At 49.0% G+C, this 16817-nt stretch overlaps 1 protein-coding gene across 6 annotated transcripts in view; it reads left to right on the top strand.

The window, feature by feature from the left end:
* Positions 1-16817, top strand: part of Pka-C1 (Protein kinase, cAMP-dependent, catalytic subunit 1) — a 443650-nt gene that overhangs the window by 342720 nt on the left and 84113 nt on the right. Inside the window, exon 1 of one of the 6 annotated variants that reach the window (XM_050186153.3) lies at positions 8919-9416. The exons of the other annotated variants lie outside the window; for them this stretch is intronic. Within the exon in view, the coding sequence (XP_050042110.1) occupies positions 9371-9416 (46 nt within the window). The 5' untranslated portion in view covers positions 8919-9370. Of the gene's footprint in view, positions 1-8918; positions 9417-16817 lie in introns of those variants that run through there. 6 annotated transcript variants of the gene reach the window in all.

The raw sequence follows: 16817 nt of genomic DNA, 5'->3' as shown, positions 1-16817 counted from the left end.
AGAGCCTGTTCAATTCTATCCATATTATAGTTCCTTATGTCCGCTGTCTTACGCTTGTTGATTAACTTAGAAAGTCCTGCCAGTTCTATTCTAGCTGTAGGGTTAGAGGCTTTCATACATTGGCGTTTCTTGATCAGATCTTTCGTCTCCTGCGATAGCTTACTGGTTTCCTGTTTAACGGCGTTACCACCGACTTCTATTGCGCACTCCTTAATGATGCCCATAAGATTGTCGTTCATTGCTTCAACACTATGGTCCTCTTCCTGGGTTAAAGCCGAATACCTGTTCTGTAGCTTAATCCGGAATTCCTCTAGTTTCCCTCTTACCGCTAACTCATTGATTGGTTTCTTATGTACCAGTTTCTTCCGTTCCCTCCTCAAGTCAAGGCTAATTCGAGTTCTTACCATCCTATGGTCACTGCAGAGCACCTTGCCGAGCACGTCTACATCTTGAATGATGCCAGGGTTCGCGCAGAGTATAAAGTCGATTTCATTTCTAGTCTCACCATTCGGGCTCCTCCATGTCCACTTTCGGCTAACCCGCTTGCGGAAAAAGGTGTTCATTATCCGCATATTATTCTGTTCTGCAAACTCTACTAATAACTCTCCTCTGCTATTCCTAGAGCCTATGCCATATTCCCCCACTGACTTGTGTCCGGCCTGCTTCTTGCCTACCCTGGCATTGAAATCGCCCATCAGTATACTGTATTTTGTTTTGACTTTACCCATCGCCGATTCCACGTCTTCATAGAAGCTTTCGACTTCCTGGTCATCATGACTAGATGTAGGGGCGTAGACCTGTATAACCTTCATTTTGTACCTCTTATTAAGTTTCACAACAAGACATGCCACCCTCTCGTTAATGCTATAGAATTCCTGTATGTTACCAGCTATTAATCAGGAATCCGACTCCTAGTTCTCGTCTCTCTGCTAAGCCCCGGTAGCACAAGACGTGCCCGCTTTTTAGTACTTTATATGCTTCTTTTGGCCTCCTAACCTCACTGAGCCCTATTATATCCCATTTACTGCCCTCTAATTCCTCCAATAGCACTGCTATACTCTCCTCACTAGATAACGTTCTAGCGTTAAACGTTGCCAGGTTCATATTCCAATGGCGGCCTGGCGACCACTAAATAGAATGACGACCGAGGAGGGTCGCGACGGACCGTTGTTACGGGACACTTTTCGATTACGATGCGCGTTGATGATCTATGTGGCAGTTTGTCAATTGCCGCTCAGGTATATTGGCTGTCAACGAAAGCTGCTGTATGGACAGCATCGTGACCGATGGAAAACGCAATCGTACTGGAATAAAAAAAAAAAAGCATAGCTGAAACAAGCGCTGTATGTCAAGTTTAAGATTAAAACTAAAGTGACTGTGGTCGTCACCGGCCGCATTATTAGCAAAGCTGTCTTCGCTCAGCACTGCACACTTGCGGAGTTGACCTAAGAGAAACGTTCGCTACAGAGGCCCGTAAGTTTGTTGGGATTACAGAGCGAACGTGGTAAAGTGTAATTTGAAATCGGGCCAAAAATCGACAAACGAGTGCACCATGGCCAGTGCACACGCTGACGAATTCTTAAACACGAATGCGCTACATGATTTGACCTTATGTTTAGTACAGATTCGTAGTATTCGATATAGCGGCGCCGAGGACAGATGTTCAGCTGCTGCTTCAGATAGCTCAGTTCCCGTTTGCGACATTTTGCCCCTTGTCGGCAATTTATGTCAAGCGCCGCGTTGGTGAAGTGTAATTGGTGATGGCCTCGATCTTATTTTCCTTTCCTGCCACGCATCGCAATCGTTTCAAGCGTTTGCAGCAAGATATCATCCCAACGCTTTGCTTGGCTGTGGATGCGGCTTCTCCTATGTACTCCACAGAAGAATTTCCTTGAATAGGAGCAACTCTGTCGAAGTACTTGAGCATTAAAGCTAATGGAAAACGCACCGTAATTATTCTGCCAGCTTTCTTGTTTTCCCTTCTTGGCGGGAACTGTGCACACATTAAAGACGAACATTTTATACCGACGACGCAGCCGCGAGCGTCTCCTTGTGTTGCAGGCCAAACAAGATCGGTGCAATGCACTACTGCACGTGTGCAGCCGTCGAGTTGCGAGGCGCTGCTTGTGCACGGTGCGAACGATTTGCTTGCGCTGTGCATTCTCAGGTTGTGAGACGTGACCGAGACTGCGTGCAGAGAAACAGTGGTTGCCATGTCGAGATACAGCTTGTGCTGCGTAGTACTTGTTCCTAACGCACTGTTTGCTTCAGTTTTCTTCTTTTCATATTAATTTTCCTAATCGGGCGTTTCGGCAGTGCTGCCTACAATGTACTATACTCACTAGGGTAAAATGTACATTACGTGCGAGGCATGCAGGATAAAAATAATAATCTGGTAATGCGTGCTGCCAGTTCCACGAGTAAGACATTTCTTGCACGGTCGCCAAGGCCTAGTTTCTCTAGCGCAATACAGTGTTCAGACGTGGATACCAGGACTAAAAAAGAAAGAAAAGCAAAAATAACTGAAACGCCACAAGTTTGTGTACATTGGCAGCTGTTTGCTCGTGAAGGAAGAACGCAAGTCAGTCGCGCAAAGTATACGTCAAAGAATGACATACATTAGTATTGTAGCCTTACCTCATTTTTTTTTTTTTTACAGTTCACCAATCCAATATCGATAAAGCTATGGTAAAACCACGACTCGCAAATAAATTCGACGACACAAGAGATGTTCTATTAGGTTTTTCAGTGAACGAGGAGACTGATGAGCCTCCGCGTTCTATCAACTGATGATCGCGATCAACTGATGAGTCGCGAGTTCAGTCTGGAGCACGGGTAGAAATAATGAAGTCTATTAATTTAGCACAGATTGAACGCTGTTGGGAGTAAAGCACCGCAGCAAAATTCACAATATTGTTTGACTTCTGGAGAAATCGGATGGAAAAGTACGTACATAACTCGGAATAAAATTGTTGTGAATCAGGCTCTTTTTGAAAGGTTTCCGAGCGTTCGCCCTGGTCAAAGAAGGCGTCTCGCTGTCGGACAACATTGCAGCTGAGAAGCGAATGTGCGTTTTTTGCAATATCTCTCGCCCTAACTGCATCGCTGCTGCTGTTCTTGCATGACGTCACAGACATGAAACGTCTTCGATTCGGGTTATAGATAGACTCGGCGAAAGTCTGTAAGCGATTAACATGCATTCGCGAGTCGTTGCCACCGCCTCTAACGTCATGTGGAGTTCCTTTAAAAATTTCGGGGCGGCGTCTTGCCTCCTTATTTCTAAAGTTGACGTGCTTGATACATGGGGAGTGCGTCCAATATCATTTCTATCGAGCCTTTAGTGCATGCAATTTCAACAAAATATGTTCATAGATTGAAAGCTAGGCACTCTTAGAGTAAAATAAGGAAATGAAAATATATAAAATAAAACTAAAGAGCGGCCGACTGCGTCGCCCACATCTTTCAGCAGGAGTGTTAGCACCCGATCACAAAGGAGACGTGAACCGAGTTTTTTTTTTTTTTTCCTTCTTCGCCTTTGTGTGGTTTCTTCTTTCTGTGTGCGGGATCTCGTCGAAAGTGGCGCAGTAGTGCGGTCGCACTAAAGTCTTACTGCCTCTTTTATTTTACTTGTCGTTTTCATATGGCATCACGGATCTTACCTCCGATACGTGCTCGTTGCATTTTCCGCAGTCGAGCGCAACGCGCAGAAAACGCGGCCGCATTGCCGTTCTGCCGCTTTCTTGCCTTTGGCCGTTGTAGCGTGGCTTCTAAGAATAGAAACCAGTTTGCAGGCGAAATTCTTTCTTCCTTTTTTATTCTTTGGGGGGGGGGGGGGGGGGAGTAGAGGGCTTTACGCTTCATCGTCTACCTTCCGTCTCCTTTTTCTTCTCGTTTTTTTTTTTCACCACCACTTTGTGTACCAGTGTGTGCGCTCCTTTATCATACAGTTTATTTTACCTAACCTATTTCCGGAGGAACGTCTTTACGAGGTACGAATGAAGCTTGAAATATGCTTTCGTTACTGTCGCGACTTTCGCGTTATTATTATCATTATTGACACTTAATAATAATAATAATAATAATAATAATAATAATAATAATAATAATAATAATAATAATAATAATAATAATAATTGTATTTACTGTCCCAAACAACAAGAACCTATGAATCAATCATGGTGATGGTGATATATATGAGATCAAGTGGTTCATGAGGTTTTTGAAATATTACAGCATAATAATAAGGCTCGCAGTAGAAAGGAAAAACGGCGAAGGAGGAAGGACGTGCGATTTTTCACGATAGGATGTGGATATTCGAAGTCTCTTGGACGAGTCACAGTTGTCTGGAACGAATACACAACTCGGGCGATTATATAACAATGCAGTTATTTCTAGATTTTATTCGATATTGCAAGCCTCTAAACGAATTTGTTTGAATAGTCTGTACCAGCTGCCAAAGGCCAATATTTCGGTACTGTACGCATGAGAAGAAGAACGAGCACGGCTTGTATACAACGGGATATTTCACATGTTAACAAGTAGAAACCATTGTAAAACGCACGAGATAACTACAAACTTAATGAAAAACTCGACGTGCTTGACGTTGACTTGCGAAGACGCAGCACGTGTAGCCGAGCTCGCGCAGCGGCAGGACGTCACCCATTGTAACGCAACAACCAAAGCACAAAAAGGCTCAAACAAAGCGCACGACGCATCCGCTACGCAAGGCCGCTGGAAAGCGCGGCCGACGGGCGAGGTCACTGTGTACAATGCACGTCCAGCACTTTGCTGGATGGCCTCTCCCACTCTCTATTCGAGCCACGAATGTTGTGCCACTGTGCTGCTGTATGTGCTACCCTGGTTTGCGGAGGAGCACAGAGAGCGCGCGCTTTGCGGGCTCCCGTGATCCGCGGCGCCAACAATTAGTCGACTAGCCGTCGGGTGGCGCTACTTGACGCACTTCGGGGGGGCCTCACGGCGGGCGCCTATGAAGCCGGAGTCTCTAGAAGTCGAGAGAGGGCGGCAGTCGTCGCGTGGCACCGTCGAGAAAAACAAGCGCGGGCACTTGTTGGGAAGGCAGCGGTCGCCGCAGCGGAGGTTGTTTGCGAACGGCCACTGAGGGAGGAGGCGCGTTGGCGGCCGTTCCACCAGGTAGGGTCAATCTACGCCTGCCAAGAAACGAACACTGTGGCCTTGGCGCAGTGTCGTTGACCTGCATATGGCGTTTGTTTATTCAGTTTCGTCGCTTCTGGAGTTTTTCACACCTCGCAAATAAAGAGGAAATGAGAGTTAAAAGCAAAAAAAAAAAAAAAAAACTTTTTGCCATTTTAGTGCCCGATCCCACTACGTCACAAGTGCTTCGCCTTGCACGGATTCACAGCAGTTCACGCAGGTACGTGTCGTGATTCGCCGTAATAGCAATGGCAACCGTCGCATGAACTGTCATCGCTAGGCATTGCTCGAATGCTGGCTAACCGTGAAACACTCTATGCGAAAGGGATCTCGCAAATTTTTCCATTCCCAGCGCCATTGTCTGCGTGATCCTGTCGGCGCGCCTTCGAGGTCACGTGGTTCTACCCGCGCGAGCGGTTGGACGAATAACTAAATAATAATAATAAAATAGTGAATTACGAAAATAGAAAGGACGAATACAGGGGAAACCCACCGTGGCCTGATTTGCAGCAAATGATTTATCTCGGCAAGAGAGAGACAAAAGAAACTCGATGGAAATGTGAAAAATACCAGCGAGCTTCTTAAAAAACCAACGCACCGCCACTCCGTGATACCGGAGCGCATTTCGTGACAGTGCTACTGATATAACGCCAACGCACTGCAAACCTAAACGCTTTCAAGTGAAGTTGCTTGTGCAATAACAGAGTGGCGATAAAGGTCGCCCGAACGAGGAGGTGCCGTGTGCATACGCACCGACTACGGGGGGGGGGCTAGGCCTCCCCGGCGATGCTGCAGCCCCCGCCCCACACATGCACCTAAAGTGCCATTACCAGGGCTTTATCGTGAGAAGCCAACAAACACTGACACCAATGACACATAGGGGAAATTACTTCTGTTTAATAAATGAAATAAAGAAACGATAAATTAATGGAAATGAAAGTGGGTGAAAAAACTTGCCGCAGCTGGGGTACGATCCCATAACCTTCGCATGGATGCGAAGGTAGTGGTCGTGGGCGTATATATATATATATATATATATATATATACATATATATACGGGGTTCGGAAAGCTGGTACTTGGGATGGTCCTACATTCTGCCAAACATAGTAAAGTGGAGCTATGTTATCTAAACATAAATGTTCATATCACCCGGGCCCGTATTCGCGAAAACGTCTTATGCTAAAATTGGCATAATATTAGCGAAGGCGTTCGGCCATAAAGAACTTACGAACGAAACGGTTTGCGAATTCGGCCCCTGAAGCTCAATGTCTGCAGCTTCTTGGCCACTATACCATTGGACAGAATAAGCAAAATTAAGCCGATTACGCAATTTCGTACACCGTGATTGAATGGGGCAAACGCGTAATGGTCTTATGAGCGAAGTAAATGCCGAAATATACAAAAGGAACGACCACCCTAAGATTTAATAGGTAATCACGAGAAAATGAGGTTGGGGTTAGTCCGGTAGCCAAAACGCTGACAAGTATTTGACAGGCCAGACGCTTGCTGTACATTAGAATTCAGTTGCATCATGGCGGTCATGTGGCTTTACGTTAAGAATTGTTTGTCATACGTTTAGTGCGTCAACGCAAGTAAATATCGAGACTGAAAACACTTGGCATTGCGGCACTGATGGCTGCTTTGGCTTTCGTAAGGTGCGGGTGGTTTTCGGGTCTGGGAGCTTGGTGTCTTTTCGCTCACTTCTCTTAGTAGGTAGGTACTTGCTCGAGCACTGATGCTTGCTCCACACTTGGCGTAATTATTGTACTGACAACAGGTACGATCCGACCGTCGTTAACGGTATGCCGTTTCCTTCCTATATCGTGGATAATCCAGCTTCCGAAAAGGTAGGACCGACAGTCGGGTGTAACGCACCCGTGTTTTCAACGGTTGCTATTAAGTTGGAGAAACAACGGCAACAACGGCGACAAAATAACAGATAGATAGATAGATAGATAGATAGATAGATAGATAGATAGATAGATAGATAGATAGATAGATAGATAGATAGATAGATAAATACAGATCTGCCATTCATTTAAAGGTTCTATCAGCGTCTCCGACAGTCTCGTTGCTTCGTCGCCATTTTTTGCCGTAAAGCGCCTTTCGATTGCTTACCCCTTCTGGTAAATATGAAATATTATTGTTCTCTCATTGCACGCAGATTGATCGGCTTGGAAGCATGATGTGCACCGTGCATTGTTAAGACCCATCTGCACTGTGTCACCGCGGCAAATATCTTGTGGCAGCAGTCTTAATTGATGGGGACACCTGTCACTCTTCCACGCTTAGCCGATGAGTTACGCACACGCTACCGCGCAGCTATTTCGTTAATTTAACCATATTATTACTCTAGCCTCTTGGTTACCATGATCTTGAGGAGGGCTAGTTGGCTCATCTTCAGTGTAAACGAGAAAAAAGAAAAAAAGAACGTGCACTGGAGGACTTTATTCATAGGAATTAATAAGGAATATTATAGACATTCAAGTGGAAGCTCTGCATTGGTGCTTTTAAATTAATACTTAAAATCATTCCTATGTTTAAGAGGTTGAAGTTCAGTCTCTGTGCAAATATATAGTGTACATAACGATATATAGATCACAATGCAGCGGTCTCAGCGGCACTCGCGCACTACCATCCCATCTTGCCAAGTTTCCCGTTAAATGTTGGCTCCATTTAAGTTGTTCAACAGCCCCTTTTCCTCCGTTTCTACCGTCAGTGTTAAAAAATACACACACTCCGAATAGAAACCAAACACCTAGAGACAGGTGCTCGTTTCGAGTGTTTCGCCCCCCCCCCCCCCCCCCCATTTTTGTCTTTCTTTTTCGTTTTTAGCACTGAACGCCTCAGTTGTCCAGTGGCGACATCTGTTGGAGGTAGGAGATCCCAAATGAGCTATGCGTGATGGGAAGAGGAAGGGCTGCTTCCTTGCCTTTGGTTAAACGTTTCATCGCCCGGCAACTGCCGGATTAGCTCACTCTGTAGTTCGTGTACGGTTCAGTTGGTCAGTGGCTACGCCGGCATGTACAGAACACGGTCAGCCGTGCTGTTTGCGGCTTGGGAGATATCACCCGGGGGCTTTCAGGGAAAGCACAACTGACGGCTGAAAAGCTCGACGGTGGTTTTTTTTTTTTTTCTTAATAAATTAAATCTAAGGTGAGGTTGCTTTTGCACTGGCGACTGCAAAGAGAGAAGGTTGCCTTGTTTTACTCGACAACGCTGCGCCTCCAATCGGCACATCGTACTGACGAGGACACCTGTGCTTTCGCCTCTGTCAGAACAATCCACCGCTTCGCGCACAGTTCGCGGGCAGCGCGTCCGTCGCCTGGCCCTTTTCGCAAGCGAGAATTGGATATTTTCTTTCCTTCCCGTTGGATTCTCCCCTCTCGGCGCTTTCGTTTTTTCTTTTTTCCCTCTCGCGCGCGTCTCACCCCCTTCACTCGGTCTCCGCGAGCGAGTCGGGCCGAGGCTGCCGCGCCGCCATGTTGATTTCGCCTGCGCACCGGCCACAATTTGGCGGCGCGCGCTCGCAAAGAGTGCGGCAACTTCGCGTCTCCTGACGCTGGGTGTACGTGCAGAGAAGAGAAGTAGAGACGAGAAACGGGCTTCCCCAGCTGTTTTCGGTCTCCAGTCGCTGAGGCAGCGGCACCGGAAGCGATTACAAAATCTACCGCAGCGCGCGAGCGCCGGCGACGTCTGCTCAGCGGCTGCCCCGCCGCGGTGCCTCGCGGAAGAATACGGCGCGGTGGCGACCCGTCGTCTTGTGCGAGGCTTCATCGATGGCGGCTCGGTTTGTTGACTGTTTGACGTGAGATTAAATGTGTTTTGCGGGGAGTGGCTTGGCCAAGACGGATACCGTAGGGTCCAGAGATTGCCCGTACGAGGAGCGCAACTTCGAAAGCGGCAACTAGGGCCGCTGCCGTCTGCTACCCGTGTGCCGTGCTTGTGCAAGTGCGTTCGCGGCGGTGTTGATACTGAAGCCGCTGCCGGCAGCATCACCCGAGCCCGTTCCGTTAGTGGCCGTTCCTTCCCGGCGTCGTTCTTGTTTCCGTTTCTTTTTACGGAGGTCTCACTGTTCTCTCGACGGTGTGGGACCGCTGCGACGACGTTGGGCACCGAACGCCGCGCGCACGAGCGGGCCGGAGTGGAACCGATCGCCGCGCACTCGAGCGCAGACGAGTTGGCCGCAAGTGAGCCATGGGAAATGCCGCCACTACGAAGAAAGGGGACCCTGCCGAGAACGGTAAGCGCTGGCTACTTGGCTGACCCCGGTACAGTGTGTGTGCCTGCGCGTGAGAGAAATCATCCAGCCTAGTTATTTTCGTTTTCACCCGAGCGGGGTTGGCCGCGAGCAGTCTGTGCGCGGCGGCCGCGCGAGGCGTACGAAACCGCTGTTGTTCCCCTCCTCCCTCCCACCACTCTTCGGCTTCGGGGTGGGAACGCCACGGTAGCGGAACGACGAGCCAGTAAGCTTCATTTCGCGCCCAGTCCGCACAAATCTCGGCGAGCATGAGAGAAAGCCGGCGTAAACCTAACTGCAGCGGTGGACACGGCGACATTACGAGCCCTAGGCGGACGACTTTCGCGAATGCCGGCCAGCGCCTTCCGAAGCGGCTAGCTAGCGCGGCCGTGCATGGCGAAGTTTCGCTTTTGAACGCCTCTTAACTCTTTCGCTATCGAGACGCTGCGCGATGCCGTCCTACGTTTCTTTATTTTTTTTCTCCCCCCCCCCCCCCCCCCCCCCCCCCGGGTCTCGCCGTGGAGGTCGCATTTCCGCAGTCTTGGCGAGTGACCTTCACTTGCGTCGTAGGCATCGTTTTGACTCTGTGCGGAACCCTCCATCCCGCTTGGAGCGGGGGAGAGCGAGCACGGGTTGCTTTCGCGAGGCCCTCCTTCGAGCTGATCGCTGCTGGCAACTAGCCTTATTACTGGCACACGCGCACACCCACCAGCCTGGAGTAGACGGTCCCTGCGCGAAATGAAAATAGCTCGAAACAAAACAGTGGGCCGGTTTTGCCCCGTTCGCCAGTGTGCGCGCCTCTGCAGTAGCACCAGCTAGCTCTCTGCTCAGATGAGGATTGAGATTGCAGCTTCTGCGTCGATGCCGATAACACGACTCCTCCAGTACACGACGGCCGTCAAGCGATCGCATATCGGGAGGCTGCGTCGAAGCGCCGCTCTCGGCTTCGTGTTCTTGTCGTTACACGTGCTTTTCTGTCTCTGCTCCGTTGTGCGTGCTCTCTCGTGCTTGCCAGTTTACGACCGTGGGGTGGTGCTTCCTGCGATCAGGCCCTGTCGCGTCCGATAAAGTGATCCCTCATTTCACCATCGACCCGCACGGATATAGTTGTTCTCTGGCAGTCGCGTGTGCCTTGCGTCGAGCTGCCTTGGCTCCGCAAACAGAAACCTACAAGGAAGGCACCGGCGCTGCTATTGATCGCAGAGACGGTAAAAGCGGCCCCCACTCTTTCCATCCCTCCTAATCAGTCCCTTTTCGTGAGCTGCTCTCCTCGCAGTCTTGATAGGTTCCTCGACGGTTCCCCGCTTAGCTCCGAGCGCTTGCCTCGATTCTGAAACGTGCCGCAAGGAAATTCTCTCGCCGAGTGCTTCTTTGGCAATCGATGGAACCCTCAGTGCATTGCAGCCCGTCACTCCAACACAGGTTTTAGCACAACCCATGGGCGGTTTGGGTGCCGTAATGGATTCGGCAGATTTGCTTGCTTTGCCAAGCCGAAAACATAGCGAGGTGAACCACATTAGCTAATGAATAAGTGCACGGTCAGTGCCCCCATGCAAATGCCGTCAGCGTGCGCGAACTCGCATTTGTTTAGCTTACTCGTACTGGACGTGTTTTGCCTCGACATATGCAAAGCAGAACAGCAGTGTTGTGCCGAGGAAACCGCCGCGCTGGATGTAACCTGAAGTTCAGCTGGAACTTTCTCTTTATCGGGAGAAAGAGAGAGCTACTTGACATCGAACAATGACCATACAGAAGCGCCGTCTGATGAAGGTGTTCCTCCGCACACAATCTAAACGCTTGAGCATATCTTTTTATACATAGGTGTCGGTATCAGCGACATAGAAGTATCGGTAACAAAACTCTAGAACACACGTCAATGACGATTGTTAACACTCTAGCGTGAGAAATGTCCTTCGCATAACGCGTCACCCATTTAACCTCGATAGATGAGAAGGTGAATGCCTGAATTGGTCTGAGTGCTCAGTAGTTCCGCGTGGGCCATCTAAAGGAGCCGTCATGGGACGCTTGCGGTTCCTGATGTAACCAGTTTCCACCCATACATGTTTCCCATACAGACGGCTGCATTTCGATGAGAGCCAACGCTTATGGTGCCCGATTGTTGCTTCGAGACAGAGCTCGCCTTCGGAGGCCCTCACGTGGCATCCCGCCCCTGTGGCGCTGCATGTCTCGCTGCTTGGGGAAGGCCGCTGATTTCGGCACCGCGACCCAGAGACCACTGCGCAGGCGGCGGCTGACCACGAACCCTTACTACATGCCACCAGATAATTCGCTTTCGTTTAGTCCTTGACTAACTCACGAGAGCGCCGACTTTATTAAGGGATTATTTATCCCTCGAGGGCCCGTTTAGATGCATATTGTTACGGGGATATTATGCCTCCAAAAGCGTACTTAAATGCGCTGGCAGGAGGACATAACACTGAAGCTTGCGCCAATGTCAGCTCGAGCACAGGGCTGCTGCCAAGCCGTTGTCTTCATCGGGACATGAAAGCGCCCGTCACTCTACAGGGACACAGTTTGACGACCATACCGGGACGAGGATGGTTAGCTCAGTATGAAAGCAGTCACGGTCAGGAATAACAACAGCGTCAGTAAGCAGCTAGCTCTCTTTGAGAGCTACGTGTTTGAACGCAGAGGCATGCAAGAAATGCAGGAATACTTTACCGGTGTTGTCACTTGTAGCAAATGTGCTCGTAGCAGTGGGTGAACACGCGCAGCGAAACCTTCCATGATGCCTGACATTGTTGTTTTACATCTTGCGAATAATAACAGCAAAAAAGCTTTTAATTCGTTCTTGACAGCTTGAGCCCTTGAAGAATCGGCCAAAGGGCGTCGATTTGATGTCAGTGCAACACACCGTGCGAGATACTCGTGCGCTTGCATCAGCTTTAGTTCTGTCCAACGAAATACAGGTCCCATCATCAGCTTGCTGGCGTTGATAAGCGATTTCTGTCTCATTGAACTATCGTTATTTCAGGTATCATCGACAACGTTTCGCCGGGAACTTTCAGTAGCAAGGCCGGAATCGTGCCTTAAGTTAGCGCACCGGTGCACGCGCGATCCTGTTTTCACACGAGACTTGCGCACTGCCTTTGCCTGGCGTTCTTTATTACAGGCGGAAAGGGAGAGGGGGGCGATTTGGTTGACGTTGTTAAGCGAAGGAACATTTAATTTCTGCGTGGATGGTGCTAAATGATGGTGTATGACACACACCCTAGATTTCTGTCAGGTGAACAGTCGGGTCGAAAGTGTTCTTATTGCAATATGTTTATCTGTGACACATTTTTCGCTAAATGTCGTCTTCCGCTCCAAGGTTCTGCCTGCTAGCGCACCGTGTTTTTTCGTCGCAGCTGTACCTTGGGAAAAAAAGAAACTATAGCGTGTGAATACGCGTGATTCGCATGCGCATTGCGTCGTTTAGCTCGAGCAATCAACGATGTGCGTACGCTGTGGGCCGGTCTACAGGCTGCCGACCTTCAGCTGTCCGGCGGTCGAGTTCTGTGCCAAAAACACGAACGACGTGGACTAGCTGAGCTGCATTCGGACAGGGTGGCTTTACGGCCCGCGATCCAGGAAGGTGGCCCGTGGTTCTGTCCAGCCTAAAAGCTCAGGGGTGTCGAGGGAAATGTTACGTGGTTGGCCGATTCGCTGCGTCGATCCCGAAAGGCCCACGCCGCGGCACGAGGGAGTAGTGTGCGCGCAGACATCGAGGGGCTCGGTGCTAGCGTCTCCGCACGCCGGCTCTGTAAAAGTGGGTGTGCTGTTTTTATTCGTCAAGTGTAGTATAATGGACGATTGCTTGGTGTGGGAAACGTATGGGCTCATGAAGTAACGAGCCTGCATAGTGCTTTGAGGCCAATCAACGTAGCGATCGCAGTGGCCGTCGCCAACGTACTACAGCACTTGTCTGTCGTGCGCTCCGATGTCCTCCAGAGAAAAATGTGTGTTCGGGGCACTTTCCGCTGCGTTAAAGCGTGCTGGCATGTACGCATATCAATCGTGTGCGTCACCAGAAGTTCGCTAATCGATAGGTGGGGGTGCCCGAAAATATCGATCGAATTTCATTGTTGATGGCTCGGGAGTGCGTATACGGGTAAAGTGAAAATTCACATTTGCTGCGCACACTCGTTGCGGCATTCCTCAAGCTGGGCGCTGTCCTCCCGCGGAGGACAGCGCCCGTCTGCAGCAGCACACGTGCACACGGAAGCGCCCTCTGCTTTTTGGAAATGAACACGTGCGCGACAGTTACCCGGCTGACCTCGGCGCCTGAGCGGAACTTCTTTCGGGCTATAAAAACACACATGTGAATTCTCAGGAAGCGTAATCTGACCAAGGAGCTGCTGCTTTTCGTTTATATGCGAAGCCCGCTAGTACTGCAGACCTCTTGGTTTGTCGAACGGAATATTGCTGAACGCGCGTTTGCAAGCGCTACGTACTCTGTTCACCGGATTATCTGTACACGAGAAGAAGCGTTTCGAGCACTTTCTTTAAGGAGCGCGACAGTCGCACACGAATCATCACCATCCATTGGTGGGTAACGAAAACTGAGCTGCACCTGTGTGGTGCGCGCTCGGCGGCCGTTTTCAAGGGACGGCGTCGCGCAGAGTTCCGCTCGAGATCCACTTTGCTCCGGAAGTGTCTCAAAATGTACACTCGCCGTCATACATAACTCGAAGCATCTTCTCAAGTTGCCGGAGGTTTTTGGGTTGGGGTGCCTCGAATGTTCTTATTGCGTCTTCCTTACAAGATATTCGATGTTCGCTCCCTACAGTCTGTGCTAAAGGGACTCCTAAAAAAAAAAGTGTGAGCCGTATTAGCAAGTTGCCGTTCTGCAATGAGCAAAAACCAGGGGGGGGGGGGGGGGGGGGGGGAGGAGGAGACAGAAGCCCACCTTATTGTGAAAGCATGCGGGCTTGGTAAGACAAAAAAGGCTCGAAAAAACGAAAGGTCAGTTGGGGCGGCGTCTGCGCAGGACCAGTTAATATAAAGGTGACCTTTTAAAAAAGCCAGACTGAACGTTGCAAGTTTTGATCATATTTACGGTGCCAGAGAATATCACTGCCGTCACACTAAAGTACAGCGCTCGCGTTTCGGTATATATATATATATATATATATATATATATATATATATATATATATATATATATATATATATATATATAAAATTCTAAATCCGGACTTGGTTGTCCTACATAGAGTATCCTGCATGTGCACCGTCTGATTTCGAATTCGAGCGCAGAATCTGTCGATCCAGGTCAGTTTGTGTGCTGTCGCCCTTAAGGTATTTTCTGTTTCTAAGGTGAAGCATATTAAATTCCCAAGTTCTTGCGTGCCCCAGGCAGAAAATTACGCTTATCGTGCTTATCGCGCGAGAAAAAAAGATATTCGTGGTAAGGGACCACCATCGCTTCTAGGAATACATAAGTGATTAAACGAAATTGGGCTATCGTTTTCGACATTGTAGAGCCAAGCTTGCCTTCAAGAGATCAAAAGTATTCAGTAATAAACACCTTGCGCTAAGAACAAGAAAAATTGTGGCGCGGGTTCTGAAATTTAAGCTCCGTCATTCGCAGCAGTATTTCTGTTACCGCTCGGCAAACGAAACAGAAAACAGTAATTTCGATGGAGACCCGCGGTCCAGGGAACGCTGTATCCTCAGTGGCACGCTGTCGGAGTTCCGCCGGAAGCCGAGGTTGGTTTAGTGTCACGAAATAATGGGGCTTCGTGCCGTAATTAACTTGTGGCTTGCTCTCTGCTATGCCAAGACCGCTTTAAATAGTTTTAAGCTGTTTGAGAAGCTTTCGTCGCGGATTGTCCCCAAATTAGAACGTAGGGAAAATTGGGGTGCAGAAATTTTCCTCTATTTGTGAAAATGCGGCACACTTAATTTTGCTTCGCGTCTGGGGTGTCACTCGGACTTGTGCGCACGCGGTTCTGCGCAGTTGACCGTGGAAACGCACCGCATCTACGTGCCTTATCGGTAGCCGCCGGTGAGCGAGGTCTGCTGCGACGGTCTGGGTCGCCATGTTTTCTTTTTGTTGTTTTTTTTTTGGGGGGGGAGAGGGGGGGCAACTTACGTCAACGACACTTATTAGCAAGCGCGAAGGCGTTAACATAACCGGAGTATGATTTATTGAATACTTGGCCGGCAATATCGCCATTGGAAGCAGTCGCTACTCGGAAGAGGGGTTTAGTATGCGACTCCACGAATCGCCTAGAAGTGTAGACAAAACGTTTTGCTGCAGTATGAACTATCTACGCCGCCATATTGACGTCCCGTTCGGGCACATTGCGCCTGTTTGCCAAGCGTACACGGATCATGCTGGTTGGGGGGAGATAATTTGACGTCAACTAGACGTTGTAAACTGCCTCGGCAATCGTTTACATAGCCGGCTGGTGCATTCTCCAAGTGCTAGATAGCTACTCCGTAGATAGGTGGTCTGCTAGTGGAAACTGCTTTTGCAGGACTGGGCAGCTATGTCGTGGGAAAATGCGTCTGTGATCGGCAGGCGCAGCGTCGTGTGCTCGCGTACGCAGAGTGTGCGCACTCGTAGGCAACGTCTCGCCGGCGTTGATGCACGACACGGTTCGACGGGTCAGCAGAGTTTTCAAACAAGAAGGTGGCATACTGCATGGAGCACTGTGGAAAGGTGAAACATTAAATTAAGCCAGCATTTTCGGTAGTGCAAGTCTCGTGGTCGGGGCGGGTTAACAGCTTGTATCAGTTTATATAGAGGGTGTCCCAGCTAACTTTAGCCAGAGTTTAAAAATGTGCGAATGCCACGTAGCTGGACAGAACCAAGGTAATGTTGTTTGCTGTCATTTGGAGATACTCGGATTTTTTTTTCATTCAACCTAAATACATAATTAGTCTTAATTAATTATTCAACTTCTCAAATATTATAATTAGATTAAGAGTGTCAATAAGAAAATTGTATAATGGCACGAAAAATTCCCGATACAGCTTTTTGTTGCTCAATACGTGCTATATAAAAGCGTTTTTCCGAGCGTGAAAGAAGCCCGCGAATACACGCAAATTTGCAAAAAAGGTGAGGCGTGCAGGCAGGACACAAGAGAAGTGGACAACGCGTCTGCATGCCTCACATTTTTTGCATAATGAATCCTTGCCAACTAGCTCAGCTTTCTGTCGTTCTACACGCAAATTTGCCGCGTGACTGGCCGTTCGAGGCACTTTGTGTGCAGGTAACAGTGCTGTGTCATTACACGCATCATAAATAACGTATCATAAAAACGAGTTTATAAAAACATATGTAAATAAGGGCACGTGATATGACAAAAATGCGCGGCTACAGGAAATGGACGTGCCACCGGCACGATCGGATGTCAAAATGAAAGAGGAAAGCAGGGAAACATGACGGCTAGA

Source organism: Dermacentor andersoni, chromosome 11, assembly GCF_023375885.2.
Source record: "Dermacentor andersoni chromosome 11, qqDerAnde1_hic_scaffold, whole genome shotgun sequence".
In the NCBI taxonomy this organism is placed as follows: Eukaryota; Metazoa; Arthropoda; class Arachnida; order Ixodida; family Ixodidae; genus Dermacentor; species Dermacentor andersoni.
The sequence above is the reverse complement of the archived record's forward strand: the minus strand, read 5'-3'. Positions and strand labels throughout refer to the sequence as shown.